The sequence below is a fragment of the Pelobates fuscus genome, chromosome 2, assembly GCF_036172605.1.
Source record: "Pelobates fuscus isolate aPelFus1 chromosome 2, aPelFus1.pri, whole genome shotgun sequence".
Taxonomy (NCBI): domain Eukaryota; kingdom Metazoa; phylum Chordata; class Amphibia; order Anura; family Pelobatidae; genus Pelobates; species Pelobates fuscus.
In genome coordinates this window covers 332,695,217-332,712,011 of record NC_086318.1, presented here as the reverse complement: position 1 = coordinate 332,712,011, position 16,795 = coordinate 332,695,217, and the positions used below count along the sequence as shown (strand labels likewise).

Genomic DNA, 16,795 nt, shown 5'->3' with positions numbered 1-16,795 from the left:
GTATGTTTAAAATGCAAAAAAGCAATTATGAACGCTAACTTTGGCCAGTGTTTGTGACGAAGTGGCTACTAAAAAAGACTGGACAATACCCCATATTGAATACCCTGGGTTGTCCACTTTAAAAAAAAAAAAATGATGTACATGTAAGGTGTGATTCAGAGATTTATGACAGATAACAGTGTTACAATGTCACTATTGATACATTTTAAAACCGCAATGTCCTACTTATAGCCCTATAACTTTCCAAAAAAAAGCTAAGAACATGTTAATATTGGATATTTCTAAACTCAGGACAAAATTTAGAAACTATTTAGCTCGGGTGTTTTTGGCAGTTGTAGATACGCAACAGATTTTGGGGGCCAAAGTTCGAAAAAGTGTTTTTTTTTTTTTTTTCATTATATATACACAATATAATAATATGTGTGGGTACAGCAAATGAGTAAGAGGAAAATTAGAGCTAAACACAAACACCTGGTCACTAAGGGAAATAAACTGAGTTTGCATTGGTTATGTACATCTGATTTAGAGATTTAGTTTACATTTCACATTTTTATTTTTACATTTTTCAAGTCTTTGTCAAATATTGTTGTATCAAAGTGTTTCACTTTCTTTTTCAATTTCTGTTTATATTGTAGCAAGTCCAGGAGATTATTTCAAGCAAGGTTTCTGCTTTTGCAAACACGCATGGAGATTGTTTGCTAGCCCCAGGGCTTTGGCCTGATTCCGTACCTTCAGCCCTCCTTTCTACAGAGGATTCTCTTATGTCTACTGTACTAAGAGATGGACAAGTCCTCCTATATGTTTTGAACAGACATAATTTACGAAGTAGCAGGTACCATTAATATTATCACATTTGAGCATATTTTCAAAATATATTTTATCAACTCAAAATTCCACAATCCAGTGTTTTTGGTGGACAGAATTTTGTTCCTAAAGAGAGGATAGAATGGCATCAATGAAAAGAAAGAGCTGGCCAAAAATGCAAAAACAATAAGGCTCAACAAAGTCAAAAAACATATGTGCATGGTTATATGTTTTTTCCTTATATTTCTTATTAACTCAAGTAGATAATAAACAGGATCTCCAGTATGTTAGAGTTAGGAACTTCTAGGGTTCAGCTGACTCAAAAAGAATGTTTTTGAGTTGGGTATGAATATACCAGTCCACCCAAGTGATCAAATCAATACTGGTGTGCATGTAACATTGTACTTGCCAGCAAATCTGCTGCCTGAGTGGATTTAGTGCAAATCTGTTTTCTGTGTAAAGAAATAAAGGCATTGGGAATTTGATAAGAAAATAGTGTGGGGGTGAGGGGTGTTGTTTTTGAATTGTACCATGATTTTGTAACTTTTTTGTTTGCTTTTTACAGGACATTTCCATTAACTCTGCAAGATCTCCAACAGACTAGCCAGAGCTGCCCTGCAGATAATGTCCAATTTAGTGGCATTGAATTGGAAGTGAATTGGATGGACAACCCATTAGTTGTTTCACACGGTGTCCAACTAGTGGTTGAAAAAGCATCGTCGCTTGATTGGATGCTAAGAGCTCGATGGCTTTCCCACCTATCCATGAAATTGCCTTCAAGACTGGGTGTGTTTTGCATTATTACTTTAACACAAACCTTAAACTTGTGGCAAAGCTATGCTAGGTGTCAGTTGGTCTGATCATTAAATGTACAATAAGCCATGAAAAATGGAGCAGAAGGTTTATCATTTTAATAACACTAAAAAAAAATTACAAATATGGTACTCTTCAATCTAAACCAGATTGGGGAAAAAAAAACACTATTTATGCATAGAAAATTATCATTGATTGGTACACAAATTAAAAAAAAAAAAAAAAAGAGAAAATCATTATACTCTAGTAGAGCATTTAGTCAGACATATCACTGTCTCACAAAGTGTAATTAAATCAACGAACACAAGGTTTAAAAAAAAAAAAAAAAAAAAAAACAATTAAAACAACAAAGCAAGCCAGTTTATGGAGTAGTGATAAAGTATCAAATCATATACCTTTCTAAAAATGTACGACAAAGAGTGAAAAGGAAAAAAATGCTTGTAAAGCAAGTAAATAACTCAACACAAAGTTAACAGAAAGTGTTAGCTGTCATTTCTAGGCAGTGGCGGATCCAGAGCCTGATCTCGGGAGGGGCACTTGTAGATTATTTAAAGAAATAATCCAGACACAATAACCACTACAGCTCAGTGTAGTGGTTATGGTGTCTATAGTGCCGGGACCCCCTCCCAGAGTAAGTAGTCAAACCGTTTAAGAACAGTTTGACAACTTACCTGAAGTCTGCTGGGAAATGGGGCTGTAGTAGTGCATTGGAGCAGTAGTGTGTGTGAGTGGTGCAATGTGTAAGGGGTGCAGTGTGTGTGTGAGGGGGACAGTGTGTGAGCGTGTGTGAGAGCGGCAGTGTATGTCAGGGATGCAGTGTATGTGTGGGACAGTATGTGTGTGTAACAGTTGCAGTGTGTGTGTGTGTGTGAGTATTGCAGTGTATGTGTGAGTGTGGGCAATGTGTGTATATGGGGCGGCAGTGTGTGTGTATGAGGGGGCAGTATGGAGGGCAGTACAGGTCTATGGGGGTCAGTGTGTGTGTATGAGGGGGCAGTATGGGGGCAGTACAGGTCTATGGGGGTCAGTGTGTGTGTATGGGGGCCAGTGTGTGTGTATGGGGGCAGTATGGGTGTATGGGGGGCAGTATGGGTGTATGGGGGGCAGTATGGGTGTATGGGGGCAGTGTGGGTGTATGGGGGGCAGTGTGGGTGTATGGGGGGCAGTGTGGATGTATGGGGGCAGTGTGGGTGTATGGGGGCAGTATGGGGGGCAGTGTGGGTGTATGGGGGGCAGTGTGGGTGTATGGGGGCAGTATGGGGGGCAGTATGGGTGTATGGGGGCAGTATGGGGGTCAGTGTGTGTGTAATGGGGGGCAGTGTGTGTGTAATGGGGGGCAGTGTGTGTGTAATGGGGGGCAGTGTGTGTGTAATGGGGGGCAGTGTGTGTGATATAAGGGTATGGGGTCTTTTTTTTTTTATATTTATTTATTTTTTTATTTAAATAAATATTCTATGTCCCCCCTCCCTTCTTACCTTTACTGGGGGAGGGGGGACATTTCCCTGGTGGTCCGGTGGGCGATTCATTGGTGGTCCCAGTGGGGAGAGTGAACTCTAGCCCACGCTCCCGGGCTAGAGTTCACTCTCGCGAGATTTGGAGCGTTGCCGTGGTAATCGCGGCAACGCTCCAAATTTCGCGAGAGGAGGACCCGGAGGAGCTGCAGCCTGACCTCCGGGTCCTCCCTCTAACTCCCTCCCTCCCCCGCCGGCCGCCAGCACAGTGCCTGCGGACCGGGGAGGGAGATCTGTGATCTCCGGTCCGCACGCACATTTAAGGGCTGGCAGGGGAGGGAGAGGGAGACCGTCGGTATTCTCGGGGGGGGGCAATTGCCCCGTTGCCCCCCCCCTGGATCCGCCACTGTTTCTAGGATAAAGTTATAAAATGTATTCCCTCTTACAAATGAGAAGTGTGATCAGGTCTCTAGCTTAAACTCCCATAAAAGTACAAAAGAAAGCAATGGTTAATTTTTAAAACGTATGATACTGATATTGGATCAATAAATCACATTTACCCTGTGCAAATGATAGAAGTATAAATGGATGGTATAAAAAGTGTTTTGTTTTAATTAAATAGATGAAGACAATATTTTAAAATCTATACACTTAGATGATTTCTTTCATAAATGCAGGTTGCTAAAGTTATGGTTCTGTTTATAATAGTCATATGAAAGATATTTCCTCACAATATTATTAATCATGTTAATTAAAGTGCTGTTTTTGTTCCCGTAGGAAATCTGCATTTAGAGATTGATGCAGGGGGGCATGCTTTAGGGCGTCTCTATGCTAGCTCTCTTCCTGAAGGAATCTGTGATGTGATGAAACTCCTCTATACAAACATTTCTTGTGAGTAACATTGTCTCTCCAGTTTAGTTACAAAGCTCATATGCGCTTGTTTTGTTTTTCTTGCCATATTTTCTAGTTTAATTTTTTTTTATTTAGTATTAAAACAGTTGCATAATGCAGTAAATTCTTTTTGACTTTATCTCAACAAAGCATTACATTTTCATATAATTTTGCTCAAAGAGAAATGTGTTTCTTTGGTCTTTTAAAAGTTGTTGTTGTTTTCCTTTTTAGATGAAAATTTTGTGCCATTCGACCCACGTTGGAACATGCAATTCATGGATATTGTGAAACATTCACTCGGCTATGGTAAAGGGTCTGCAAATTCGAAGCAACTACTTGCCCTATTGGAGAGCTCCGTAAACAGGTAGGTCTTCAATTACACAGGTGATTTTTATCTTTTTTTCCTTGGGACTTGTGTATGTTTGTTTCCGCATTTACTACTTTGTTGATAATTATTATTAAGAGGTTAACTGTAATTTGTAAAAATCAAATGATTTATCTGTGGGGGCCTCATACTGCTTTTAGTTGATCCCAAATGGAAGGATCAAGCATATATTTTTGTCAGGCAGGTAAATACCCATGATAAATACTTTAACTGTGTTAAGTGCCCGGTGTAGCGGAGACCCCTTTGAGATATTCATAAGAGACAAATAGTGTTACTTTAATTTTTGCTAATGGTTGGGCTTACATAGGATATTTAATTGAGTTATTGATGCCTTTAACATTTGTTTCTGTTTCAGGGCAGTACTACTACTGAACAGGGAAGTGAAAATGTACTTTGAAGCAAGTGACCGCCAAAAATTGAAACAGAAGAGTGCCTTAAAAGTTGCTGTGGAATTCCATAAAGGTATAGGAAAACTGTTAGAATATAGTTAGAGGGATACCAGTGGTAGAACTAACGTGGTCAGAGGGGTCACAGCTGTGACTGGGCCGTCACGCCAGGGTGGCAGCTGCCCTGTCGACCCCTGTGGCCGGGGTACCGCTGGCATTGCGGTGCGGCCCCGGCCGTGCGAAACAACAGCTGGGACCCATCGGGTGTCCCATGTTTTTGGGGCCACCCGATGTCAATGAATTTTCTGGTGCCCGGGTTAGCACAGCGGCGCTTTAAGATCGCGACCGGGTCCCAGTGATAATGTCAGACCTGGGAGGAAACCATCACTTCCTCCCAGTTTACACAGAGCCACGCGGGAGGAGAGAACTTGGGAAGGAGTTGAGGAAGTCCGAGTGGGAAGCCTGAACCAGCCACTGGACCCCAGGGAAGTCACCTTCCTGCACCTAGAAGGTAGGAAACAGGAGTGACTAATAGTTTAACTGTGTGTGTCTGTATGTATGCGTGTGTATCTTTTTGTCTGTAAGGGTGTCTGTATGTGTATTTTTTGAGTTTCACTGTTTATATCTGTATGCGTGTCATTATGTGAATCTGACTGTCTTTGCATGTGTCTGTGTGTAACTATTTGTCTACATGTGTATCTGCATATGCGTCACTGTGTGCCTCTATATCTGTATGTGTGTCACTCTGTATATCTGTATGTGTGTCACTGTATCTGTATGAGTGTCATTCTGTGGACGTGCATCTGCATGTGTATCTATATGTGAATCTGTCTATCTTTGTATCAGTGTGTGTCATTATGTGTCTGTGTATCTGTATGTGGGTCAGTGTTTGTATCTGTAGAAGTGTCAATCTGGGTATTTGAATGTTTCTCATTCTGTGTGTCTGTGTATTAGCATGTGTGTGTCTGTGTATTAGCATGTGTGTGTCAGTGTATGTATTTGTATGTGTTCTATTATACAAATAGAGGGGGAAGGGAAGATGCATGGGGGGGGGGGGGGGGGGGCTGTTTTCGTACCGGGCCCTGTGGTTTCTAGTTATGCCTCTGAGGGATACTATAGTGGTAGGAATACAAACCTGTATTTCTAACACTATAGCTGCCTCCTCCCTCTCTTGTGGCTCCCCTTCCACTAAAGGGTTAAAAACTCTTTAATCGGGTGGGGCCTGACTGCAGAACCAAGCGGACGCAGGTTGCAGTTGCTCCTGCAAGCTATTGCAAATTCTATTGAACCTACCCGAACCAGAGCTGATACCGGGCCCAAGCAGGCTGCCATATGACAGGGGACCTTGTGACTTTCTGCAGATACCAAGCAAGTGGATGTCCCGGTCTGCTCTGCTTGATAACGTCTCGAGGCCTAGAAGCATGGGCGACTGGGGGGAGATGGCCACTCTTCCGCCAACCACGATTCTCCACTGAACTCCCTGGACCGGTGGGGGTTATCCCAGTCCCCACAGACCTGGCTCACACACTACCACCGGCACAGGAGGCCCGCCACAGCCCGCACTGATACCGCATGGGCCTTACAAAATGGTGGCTGCCGACCCCGCTACTGGACCTGCACCCTCAAAGCCCTCCACAGACCTGCTCCACTGCTTTTGGGCGAAGCTGGAGCAGCTCACTGCCCAACAGCCCCCTACTCATGACAGGGTAGTGGAGACGGCAGAGGTCGTGGGGTGGAATGGGCTAATTTCAGGCAAAGCTGCCCTCCACCACAGAGCTAAGCGCCCATCTAGGCCGGAGGTCACCAGGAGATCCCCATCCAAGACATTGACCACATCAATGGAAGGCCACCCGCCGGTGGCGGCGGACGACCACCAGGACCTTCCACAACTGGAGAGACCCGGCCTCGCCGAGTACTCGAGTCTGTGGCCAAAGGGTGTCGACCTCACACAAGGCCTGGAGCTGGGGAGAAGCTCCCCCAAACCCACGGATGCCCGCTCTTACTATGCCCAGAAGAATCGGCTGATACAGGGACCCAAAAAACCTGGTTTGCAGGGATAGCAAACAGACAGGCTGTCCCACTAAAGCTGACTTGAACTCTACCATTATTATTTCAATGCACTTATGTGAACCCTTTATTTCTAAGCCTCAGTGACACACATTGCCCACAGTTTGCTCTGTCAGGAAACTAGCACCACAATCATAATATCCACCCACAAGTTAACATATTTAGGCCGAACATGGCAGCATTAGGGAACTTCGCATACCTGCACATGCACACCTTATATAGCGTGCCGATCCTTGTGCCATACGCGCAGCATATAAGCAAGACTATGGGGTCTCAAGGTTATCACCACAGACTGCAGGTGCCCACAGTCACTACCTTAAGGGCCACACTTCCTCATGTACCGTCTTCCTTTATTTTAATTTCATGTATATAAGTTGGGTTTAAGTCTTGTTTTTCAAATGCATATATAATTACACAGGAGCCACGGCAGGGCCGCACGTGAGCCACCTAGGTGGATATTAGCATATAACCTATATGGGTCTGCCTCTACACCCATTCGATATTGCCAACCGAGTTTGGCGGCAACAGCACCTTGGCAGACACCCACAGCCCAATTATAAAGTTTACTTTCTTATTCTGTAACGTGTCTATTAGTCATGCATACTTGGCTTGCACAATGTGACACACTCCCTACTACGACTTTAGCGGGTTAACTTGTGCATAGTCTACAAACTACTTACCCCATGCTGGTAGACTTCAGTCTACCAGTATGTCTAATCGTACTTGCTTGTTTAACACTTGGCATGTTTAATTTCCTATATCTGTCTTATGAAAAGCACAGTTTAAGTAATCTTTAAATAGTCTTACACTACAGTGAAATCTAGCTTGTGTTATTATGTTCACATATAAAAATGTTCACATATAAAAATGACAGTCTTTCCGGGGAGCGTACTCCAAATCACACTGATGCCTTTATTTTGTATTACCTTGCAATAACTCCTCTCTTTATTCTGTACCCTGTGACTCAAATGCCATAATAAGAGAAAGATTGACCCAAAAAAAAAACAGTCTAATCACTTACCTGATTCCATCGCTGATTTCCTTCGGAACTGGATCAGTGCTATGCCTCCTCTGATGTCATCCAATGGGAGGACCTAATGCTTATATGCCGTGAGCGCACTAGGCCCTCCCCGTAGGAAAGCATTGAATCAATTTTCCTCATGCTGCCAAGTCGCATAGCAAGCAGTAGACAGCCACTATAGACTGCCTTAGTAATTAATTGTTTTCATTGCAGTTTCTCTAGGACAAAGGGCAGGACTAAGGGCAATTGGGACACTGTACCCAGACCACTGTTTAGTAGGCTAACCAATATCTTTACAACACTTGCATTTTTTTTTATTAGATTTTTTTTAAAATTTTCAATGTAAACATTGTTAAAGTTATTTATTAAACGGACACTTAAGTCAACCAGACCATTTCAGCTCATTGATCAGCTCATTGCCCTTAGTCCTGCAATGTGAAACTATACCTTTTTTTTCTCTTCTCTTCTTTTATTTTTTTTAATATATGGCAGGGAGTGTTAATATTTGCTTATGTTGCATCTGCTATTTGTGATATATAGATCCCGGTGTCTATCAGGATCTCCCTCACCCTGTGGTGGCACACCTTGCTGCATTCTTTGACCTCTGGGACATGTTGGTGTATGAGAACATCAAGTCAAGTAATTCTCACCTGACAAATGATGCCACAGATGAGGTAAGCTTTAGAATGAAGGCTATTGCAGTCATTGTTTATGCTTCCCTTCTGTTTTTCAAACTGTTCATAAAAGTATATTCTTGTTACCTAAATTCCTAATGACCTTTAGGATATGTGTATAACCAGAATTTTTGACAATGGGAATTGCTCTGCCTTCACATTACTTAATATTTTAGGCAGACAAAAACACCTAAGTGGTGCCTACCCATGAAGCCTTTACTGAACAGTATGTCATGCTCATTAAACTTTAAATAGCAGGGGCAGCAGTCACCATTCAGCAGCCATCTCTCTAAGTTAAGGCGTGAGATTCTCTCCACGCTGGGAAATATAAGCAAGTAAGAGGGATGGATTAATAGAACAATACTGAAGGGCAATGATGGAGCGAAACATAATCCATGAAAATGGCATGTTCATTTCAGTGGGATATATATGCTATTTAATCTGTGGCATTTGCTGAGTAGTTGTAAGCATGTTTTAAAATACTTCCTTTTGCTGTTTACTTTTTAGCTACCTGATATGTATTGGATAACTACTGAATAAAAAAAATAATACTTTACAATTTGTTCCAGGTGCTGTCATCTCTTAAATGGCGCGATCGTTTCAGGGCAGTGTCTGAAACTGTGACTTTAGACACTGCAGGTCTAGCTCTTCTAACACTACACTGGCACTGGATTGTGAAGCATATGCTAGACCAGATTACACAAATCTTCAAAGGACATGAACATCAAATGTATGTGCCCCGACTCTTCTCTCTGTCTTTCACTTGGCTAATGCTAATGTAATACAGCGTATACCAGTGCAACATCTTCTTTGAGTAGGCTCCCTTTGTTATCCATATGTCAGCCTCCCTATTGAAATACTTTCCTCTGTAATTGCTATTTCAGGTTGTCTCAGGAAGCCCAGTCTGTCTCCATGCATATTCAAGACATCCTTTCCAACCCTAATGAAACACCAGTCAGTGTGAAGTTATTGCAGAAAGTATTAGGAAGACCTCTACCTTTTAAGGTGTTAATGCCATGCTAAGTATATTCAATTTTTAATGTTTAATAATATATTTGAATTGTGTAAAGACTGTTTTGTTGTAAAAGTTCACACAAATCTTCCACCAAACACTGCTTATCTATTATGTGTATATGTTTAGAATGTGTAATATTTAGTTTGTCCGTCTGAGAGCTTTTGTCTTTTTTGATATGCTCTTAAAATTCCTAAAGCATTATTTGTTCCCTCTGGCAGTAACATCTGACCTAGTTTTGTACATGTGACAGGTGCCCATGGGGAGTCAAGAGGAGTACTTTAACATATGTAATTTGCAGACACACAATGCAAACAATTATTTTTTATTTTTTTATGCTTCACATGGAAATGAAAGTGTAGCCAAGTTTACATGTTCTTTGTATTTTTAGCTGTGATTTGGGATTTTTTGGCAATGCTGCATTTCTCAGTTAGTATTTATTTCCTGATTTCAGGATGAGATGGTGGTGCAGTGTGCAGAGAAACTAAAAGCTATCTGTTCTTCATTGGATATTGTGGATCTACGGCCCGTTAAAGGAGAGAACAAGTGGCAGCAGGAAATGTGTAGGCTGAAGTCTGTTTGCACAGATTGGAAAACCAAAACCAATTTGCTTGAAGTCTGGGGTTCTGTCCTTCTAGCCAATTATCAGGAAACCATCAACACTGGTAAATTTTCTGTTGTGTGATACGTCATTCACGTGCCCAAACATATAAACTTTCATCCACGTTGAAATTGGTAATATTTATGATTATTATTCATGTATTTTGTGGTTTATAATTGTTACAAATATAAGCACAAAATATTTTGAGGAAATATATTTTTACATTTATTTGGTCAATGTTTAAGAGTTTATCACCTTGATAAAGAGGAGTTTTGTGTAGTTCTGCAAACCATATGGTTTATTTTATCTGTCTGAAAATCAACCGTTTCTGTGGATACATCTTCCCTTTTCATTTGTTTCCAAGCAAACTTGTCCAGTTACATATTATTCTGGACTGAATATACATTATTGTATGCAGCTCCAGCAAACTGTTTTAAAATCTTTTTCAGTTTTGCAATGGATTTTGTAGTTTTTCTGTTTCTTTTCAGATGAGCTCATGATGTCTGTGGAGTCCCTGAATGCACATTTGAAGAAATGTGGGATAACTCTCAATTCAACAAGGGAAGCAAATTGTGAGGATTCAGTTTCAGCACAGATGGACACTGAAAATCTGAATTCACTTGCAAGAAGAGTTCAGTTGTGGCCTATCATGGATTATCTGATGCTACTTTGGAAACACAAAGTGATTACAGATCTCTTGTCACACACTTACTATGCAAGGTGAGATGGGGGGGGGGGGGGGTGATTATATTAATTGTTGACAAGTACCGTATATACTCGAGTATAAGCCGACCCGAATATAAGCCGAGGCCCCTAATTTTTCCCCAAAAAACTGGGAAAACTTATTGACTCGAGTATAAGACTAGGGTGGGAAATGCAGCAGCTACTGGTAAATTTCTAAATAAAATTAGATCCTAAAAAATATATACTAATTGAATATTTATTTACAGTGTGTGTATAATGAATGCAGTGTGTGCGTATGAGTGCAGCGTGTGTGTGTATGAGTGCAGCGTGTGTGTATGAGTGCAGTGTCTGTATGAGTGCAGCGTGTGTGTGTATGAGTGCAGCGTGTGTGTGTATGAGTGCAGCGTGTGTGTGTATGAGTGCAGTGTGTGTGTGTATGAATGCAGTGTGTGTGAGTGCAGTGTGTGTATGAATGCAGTGTGTGTATGAATGCAGTGTGTGTATGAATGCAGTGTATGAATGCAGTGTGTGCAGGGCCGGTGCAAGGATATTTGCCCCCCCCATATGTCCTGACCTCCCCTCCTCCTCCCTCAGTGGTCCTTACCTCCCCACCCCCATGTTCCTTCACCCCCCTCCCCCAGTGGTCCTAACTCACCCCTCCCCTAGTGGTCCTTACTTCCCCCTCCCCTCCCCTAGTGGTCCTTACTTCCCCCTCCCCTCCCCTAGTGGTCCTTATCCCCCCCTCCCTCCCCTAGTGGTCCTTATCCCCCCCTCCCTCCCCTAGTGGTCCTTATCCCCCCCCTCCCTCCCATAGTGGTCCTTATCCCCCTCCCTCCCATAGTGGTCCTTATCCCCCCCTCCCTTCCTCCCATAGTGGTCCTTATCCCCCCCTCCCTCCCATAGTGTTCCTTTTCTCCCCCCCTCCCTCCCATAGTGGTCCTTATCCCACCCCCCTGCCTCCGATAGTGGTCCTTATCCCCCCCTCCCTTCCATAGTGGTATAGTGGTCCTTATCCCCCCCCTCCCTCCCATAGTGGTCCTTATCCCCCCCCTCCCTCCCATAGTGGTCCTTATCCCCCCCTTCCCTCCCATAGTGGTCCTTATCCCCCCCCCCTCCCTCCCATAGTGGTCCTTATCCCCCCCTCCCTCCCATAGCGGTCCTTATACCCCCCTCCCTCCCATAGTGGTCCTTATCCCACCCCCTCCCTCCAATAGTGGTCCTTATCCCCCCCCTCCCTCCCATAGCGGTCCTTATACCCCCCCTCCCTCCCATAGTGGTCCTTATCCCACCCCCTCCCTCCCATAGTGGTCCTTATACCCCCCCCCCCCCCCTCCCACAGTGGTCCTTATACCCCCTTTTTTTAATTATTTTTTTTTTATTATTATTATATATTTTTTTATTATTATTTCTTATTTTATTTTTTTTTCGTCCCCCCTCCCTGCTTGATACATGGCAGGGAGGGGGGCTCTCCTTCCCTGGTGGTCCAGTGGCAGTTCAGTGGGGGGGGGGAGAGGGGGGCTGGCAGAGCTGTACTTACCTGTTCTGCAGCTCCTGTCAGCTCTCTCCTCCTCTGCGCCGTCCGTGCAGCTCCTTCTATCAGCTCACACTGTAAGTCTCGCGAGAGCCGCGGCTCTCGCGAGACTTACACTGGGAGCTGACCGAGGTGCTGAACGGACGGCGCGGAGGAGGAGAGAGCTGACAGGAGCTGCAGAACAGGTAAGTACAGCTCTGCCAGCCCCCCTCTCCCCCGGTCTGTATTATGGCAATGCAAATTGCCATAATACAGACCTTGACTCGAGTATAAGCCGAGTTGGGGTTTTTCAGCCCAAAAAATGGGCTGAAAAACTCGGCTTATACTCGAGTATATACGGTACTTTATGTTCTGTAACCTATTAGTTGTGTAATGCAGCCCAAAATAACTGGAAGATACCAGAGTTGAAGAATTCTTTCCAGTATTTTAAGGGACACTGTAGGCACCCAGACAGACCACTTCAGCTAATTAAACATCTACTAGAGGGCTTCCGGAATCGAAACAGACTTTTGGTCCGTTATCTGACGCTGGACGTCCTCACTGTCTGCCTGAGGGTCTCTAGCATCAGATATTTCCCCATAGGAAAGCATTGATTAATGTTTTCCTATGGGAAAATACTCATTCGAGCGCGTCCATTCCTGCACATGCGCGAGGAAGAAACCTATAGTGAAAACCTATAGTGTCAGGAAAACTGTTTTGTTTTCCTGGCACTATAGGATCCCTTTAAGTCTACAATATTAAATTCTGTAGTCCATTCCTAACAATTCAAAGGTTAATGAATAATCCTGTAGTCATGGTTTTCTGTTGCTGAATCTTTTGTGCTCCTTTTCTGTTATGCAGTGGCCTTTGATGTTACTGGAAGACTAGTTTTGAATCCATATGTGTTATCAAGATGTCAAATAAGCCTTTACAAGGGTTACAATTCTACCAAAAGTATAAGATTTCTAAAATTAATCTCTTGTGGACAGTCATGGACTGGATCTTAGTAGTCCCGAAGTGTTCAATTACATAGTTACTTGGTAAAATAGTCCATCCAGTTAAACTTTTTACATGGCTTTCTGAAATAAAAGGCTCATTTGTATTATGTGATGCTTACTGTGAAGGCTTTGTGTTCGATTTTTCCTTCCTTTGACCCACATTAATGGGCACAAAGTATTGTCTACCTTCTGGAGAAGAAGTAGACAATTTGGATTCTGTGTGGTCAGTTTTGAAAGAAAGAATTTGAGGGTTATTTACTAAAGCAAGAATTCAAAGTAAACTTCAACTTTGAATTCAAAATAACTGAATGGGAAAAATTCTGTAAGACATCTTTGCGTTCAGTTCAGCTACTCTGGTCTTCAAATTCACTTTAAATTCTAACTTTAGTAAATACAACTGTTTGTTTCTTAAAATGAACACAATGCTTTATTTCCTGTGTAGAATGATATACCTTTGTCCTCAAAGGTACACAATTATATATTTAATGAAGACAGCCTTTATACAAACGCTAATGCATTTATAATGGTGTAATTTATTTTTTTTTTCTTGTTTTTGTCCATAGGAAGAACATGCAGTCTGATCTGTCCCAGCTTGTAGCATTTTGTTTGAAGCAAACAACCTGTAATGCACAGCAACTTCGAGCATTTTGGTACCTTAAACATAACCCAGAGGTAGTGATCTAAAATAAGACGCTCTGTAATTTCTGATAATAATGCTTTATTGTGAATAAAATTTAGACTTTAGACTTGGCTTTTAGTCTTAAAATCCTCTTAAAACAAGCAATATGTCCCATAATGAAAATAATACTTCTTTATAAATGTCATGTATAATATTGTGTTCTTTTGCTGTGTTTTTGGAAATACATTCTTATCACATGGCATGGTTAAAGATGCACTGTTAATTTTTCATAGCACTTTTATGAAAAACTCATTTAGATGTTTAATTTTGATTGCACTGAATTTCAATGAACGTTAAAGTAAGGGCTTTTATGTCTGATCAACAGTTTCAAGCAGTTTCTCATCAGCAGCCACTTGCGACAGTTGATTAGAATAGGTATCCTCTTGTGCACTGTGCAGTCAATGTCTATGGTGTCTCATACGTATACCACAGCTTTCTACGTGTGTGTGTGTGTGTGTGTGTGCGTGTGCCCAAGCATATACCAGTGTCATAAGCTTGAATAAAGTAATAGGTTATTTGGTTACAGTAAGTCTATGGTGCCACTTTAGTTAAATTCACTGAAACATTTTTACTTACTGTAGTTTCTTTTTGATTTTTAGGTGACTTCAGAATATGTTACATTATTGTGGTCAGAACTGGTGTGTAATGTGTTATCATTATCCTGGAATAGTACCGTAACCACAGATCCAGATTATTGGTCATCTTGGAAACCTATCTCTTGTCCGGAAGAAGTGAAAGCTCCTGGAATTCTTAGGGGACCTTCTGTGAAGGTTTGTAAAAAGCTAAAAACTCAAGACATTTGACATAAGTGAAAATGGATCAACCAGAGCCATCAGTAAATAAATGTCATGTTTCTAAACAGCAGCTTTTATAGCTAAAAAAATATGTTGCCAAAATAAATTTAAAACAATAGCCCTAAACAGGTGAATATATATGTATGAAAAATTGTTCATGTACTTTTATCCTCTTTCTGGGCTAACTTTTCATCTATCTATGGCTACTATTAAAAAGCCATGGTTTAAATACAAATTTAGTGGCTCATTAGGTGCCTTGCTTTAATGATACTTCAGTGTAGTCTTCAGGTAATTCTGTAGATATGTTTTTCTTTTTCATAAAATCTAAAGCAAATTCTGCACAATATCTTTGTTTCTCCCATAGCAAATGATTACTACTTTCATCTGACAGGAGCTCATGCCTGCCGTCTTTAGCCATGAGTTTACTTTCTCTGTTTCTTTTTAGGGCCCTGGTATTTTAAGCAAAGCTGTGTTCTCAAAATGCTTCTGTGAAGTCCTGACGAGCAACAGCAATGCAGTCCCGTGGGATGTGAATGGTCTCGGGGCCCTCTTATTGTCCCATGTGTCATTAGGAGAGAGGGTCGAAAGAATGTACCAGCTACATGAAATCACTTCTGCACTTTGGAGTAACATGTCCTTCTCTTCTATGGCTAGCTTTGGGTAAGATTGACTTTATCTGATGTTCTTACTACCCTGGAAGGCAATGGGCTGCCACAAAAAAAAAATTCAGACACTTCCCTACTTTTGACCTATTAAAAGGAATACACATGTCCATAACCTCTTATACTATTTGTATACAGTTGTGCTCAAAAGTTTACATACCCTGGGAGAAATTGTTCAATATTGGCATTGATGTTGATAATATGACTGATCAGGCAAAAAAAATGTATTTTATTGAAAAAGTGTAATCATATGAAGCCATTTTGGATCACATAGTTATTTTCTCCTATTTTAAATCCTAATGATAACAGAAATCACCCAAATGGCCCTGACCAAAAGTTGACATACCCTCGAATGTTTGGCCTTGTTATAGACACACAAGGTGACACATACAGGTTAAAATATAAATTAAAGGTTAATTTTCCACACTTGTGGCTTTTTAAATTGTAATTAGTGTCTGCATATAAATAATCAATGAGTTTGTTAGCTCTCACGTGGATGCACTGAGCAGGCTAGATACTGAGCCATCGTAAACTGAAAAGAATTGTCAAAAGACCTGCGTAACAAGGTAATGGAAATTTATAAAGATGGAAAAGGATATAAAAAGATATCCAAAGCCTTGAAAATGCCAGTCAGTACTGTTCAATCACTTATTAAGAAGTGGAAAATGTGGGGATTTCTTGATACCAAGCCAGGATCAGGTAGACCAAGAAAGATTTCAGTCACAAGTGCCAGAAGAATTGTTCGGGATACAAAGAAAAACCCACAGGTAACATTAGGAGAAATACAGGCTGCTCTGGAGAAACACTGTGTGGTTGTTTCAAGGAGCACAATACGACGATACTTCAATTAAATTGAGCCGCATAGTCAACTTTCCAGAAAGTCGTATTTGCTGCGCCAATGCCACAAAAAAGTCCGGCTACACTTTGCCCGACAACACCTTGACACCCCTCACTGCTTCTGGCACACTAATTTGGAATGACGAGAACAAAGTAGAGCTTTATTGTCACAACCATAAGCGCTATGTTTGGAGAGGGTTCAACAAGGCCTATAATGAAAAGAATACCATCCCCACTGTGAAGCATGGCAATGACTTATTGATGTTTTGGGGATGTTTTGAAAATTGATGGCAAGATGAATGCAGCCTGTTATCAGAAAATAGCTCTTGGACTTTCCAGCATGACAGGGACCCTAAGCACAAGGCCAAATTGACCCTACAGTGAAGGTTCTGGAGTGGCCATCACAGTCTCCTGACCTTAATAACATCGAGCCACTCTAGGGAGATCTCAAACATGCGCTTCATGCAAGATGACCAAAGACTGCATTACCTGGAGGCATTTTGCCAAGACAAGTGGGCAGCTATAC

At 41.8% G+C, this 16,795-nt stretch overlaps 1 protein-coding gene across 1 annotated transcript in view; it reads left to right on the top strand.

The window, feature by feature from the left end:
• The window catches only part of MDN1 (midasin AAA ATPase 1), a 127,496-nt gene that overhangs the window by 66,878 nt on the left and 43,823 nt on the right, over positions 1-16,795 (top strand). Inside the window, exons 49-61 of the mRNA XM_063443572.1 lie at positions 636-832; positions 1,370-1,590; positions 3,846-3,959; positions 4,191-4,323; positions 4,700-4,806; positions 8,359-8,492; positions 9,062-9,222; positions 9,377-9,497; positions 9,959-10,169; positions 10,594-10,825; positions 13,861-13,969; positions 14,576-14,746; positions 15,216-15,430. Of these exons, the coding sequence (XP_063299642.1) occupies positions 636-832; positions 1,370-1,590; positions 3,846-3,959; positions 4,191-4,323; positions 4,700-4,806; positions 8,359-8,492; positions 9,062-9,222; positions 9,377-9,497; positions 9,959-10,169; positions 10,594-10,825; positions 13,861-13,969; positions 14,576-14,746; positions 15,216-15,430 (2,126 nt within the window). The remainder of the gene's footprint in view (positions 1-635; positions 833-1,369; positions 1,591-3,845; positions 3,960-4,190; positions 4,324-4,699; positions 4,807-8,358; positions 8,493-9,061; positions 9,223-9,376; positions 9,498-9,958; positions 10,170-10,593; positions 10,826-13,860; positions 13,970-14,575; positions 14,747-15,215; positions 15,431-16,795) is intronic.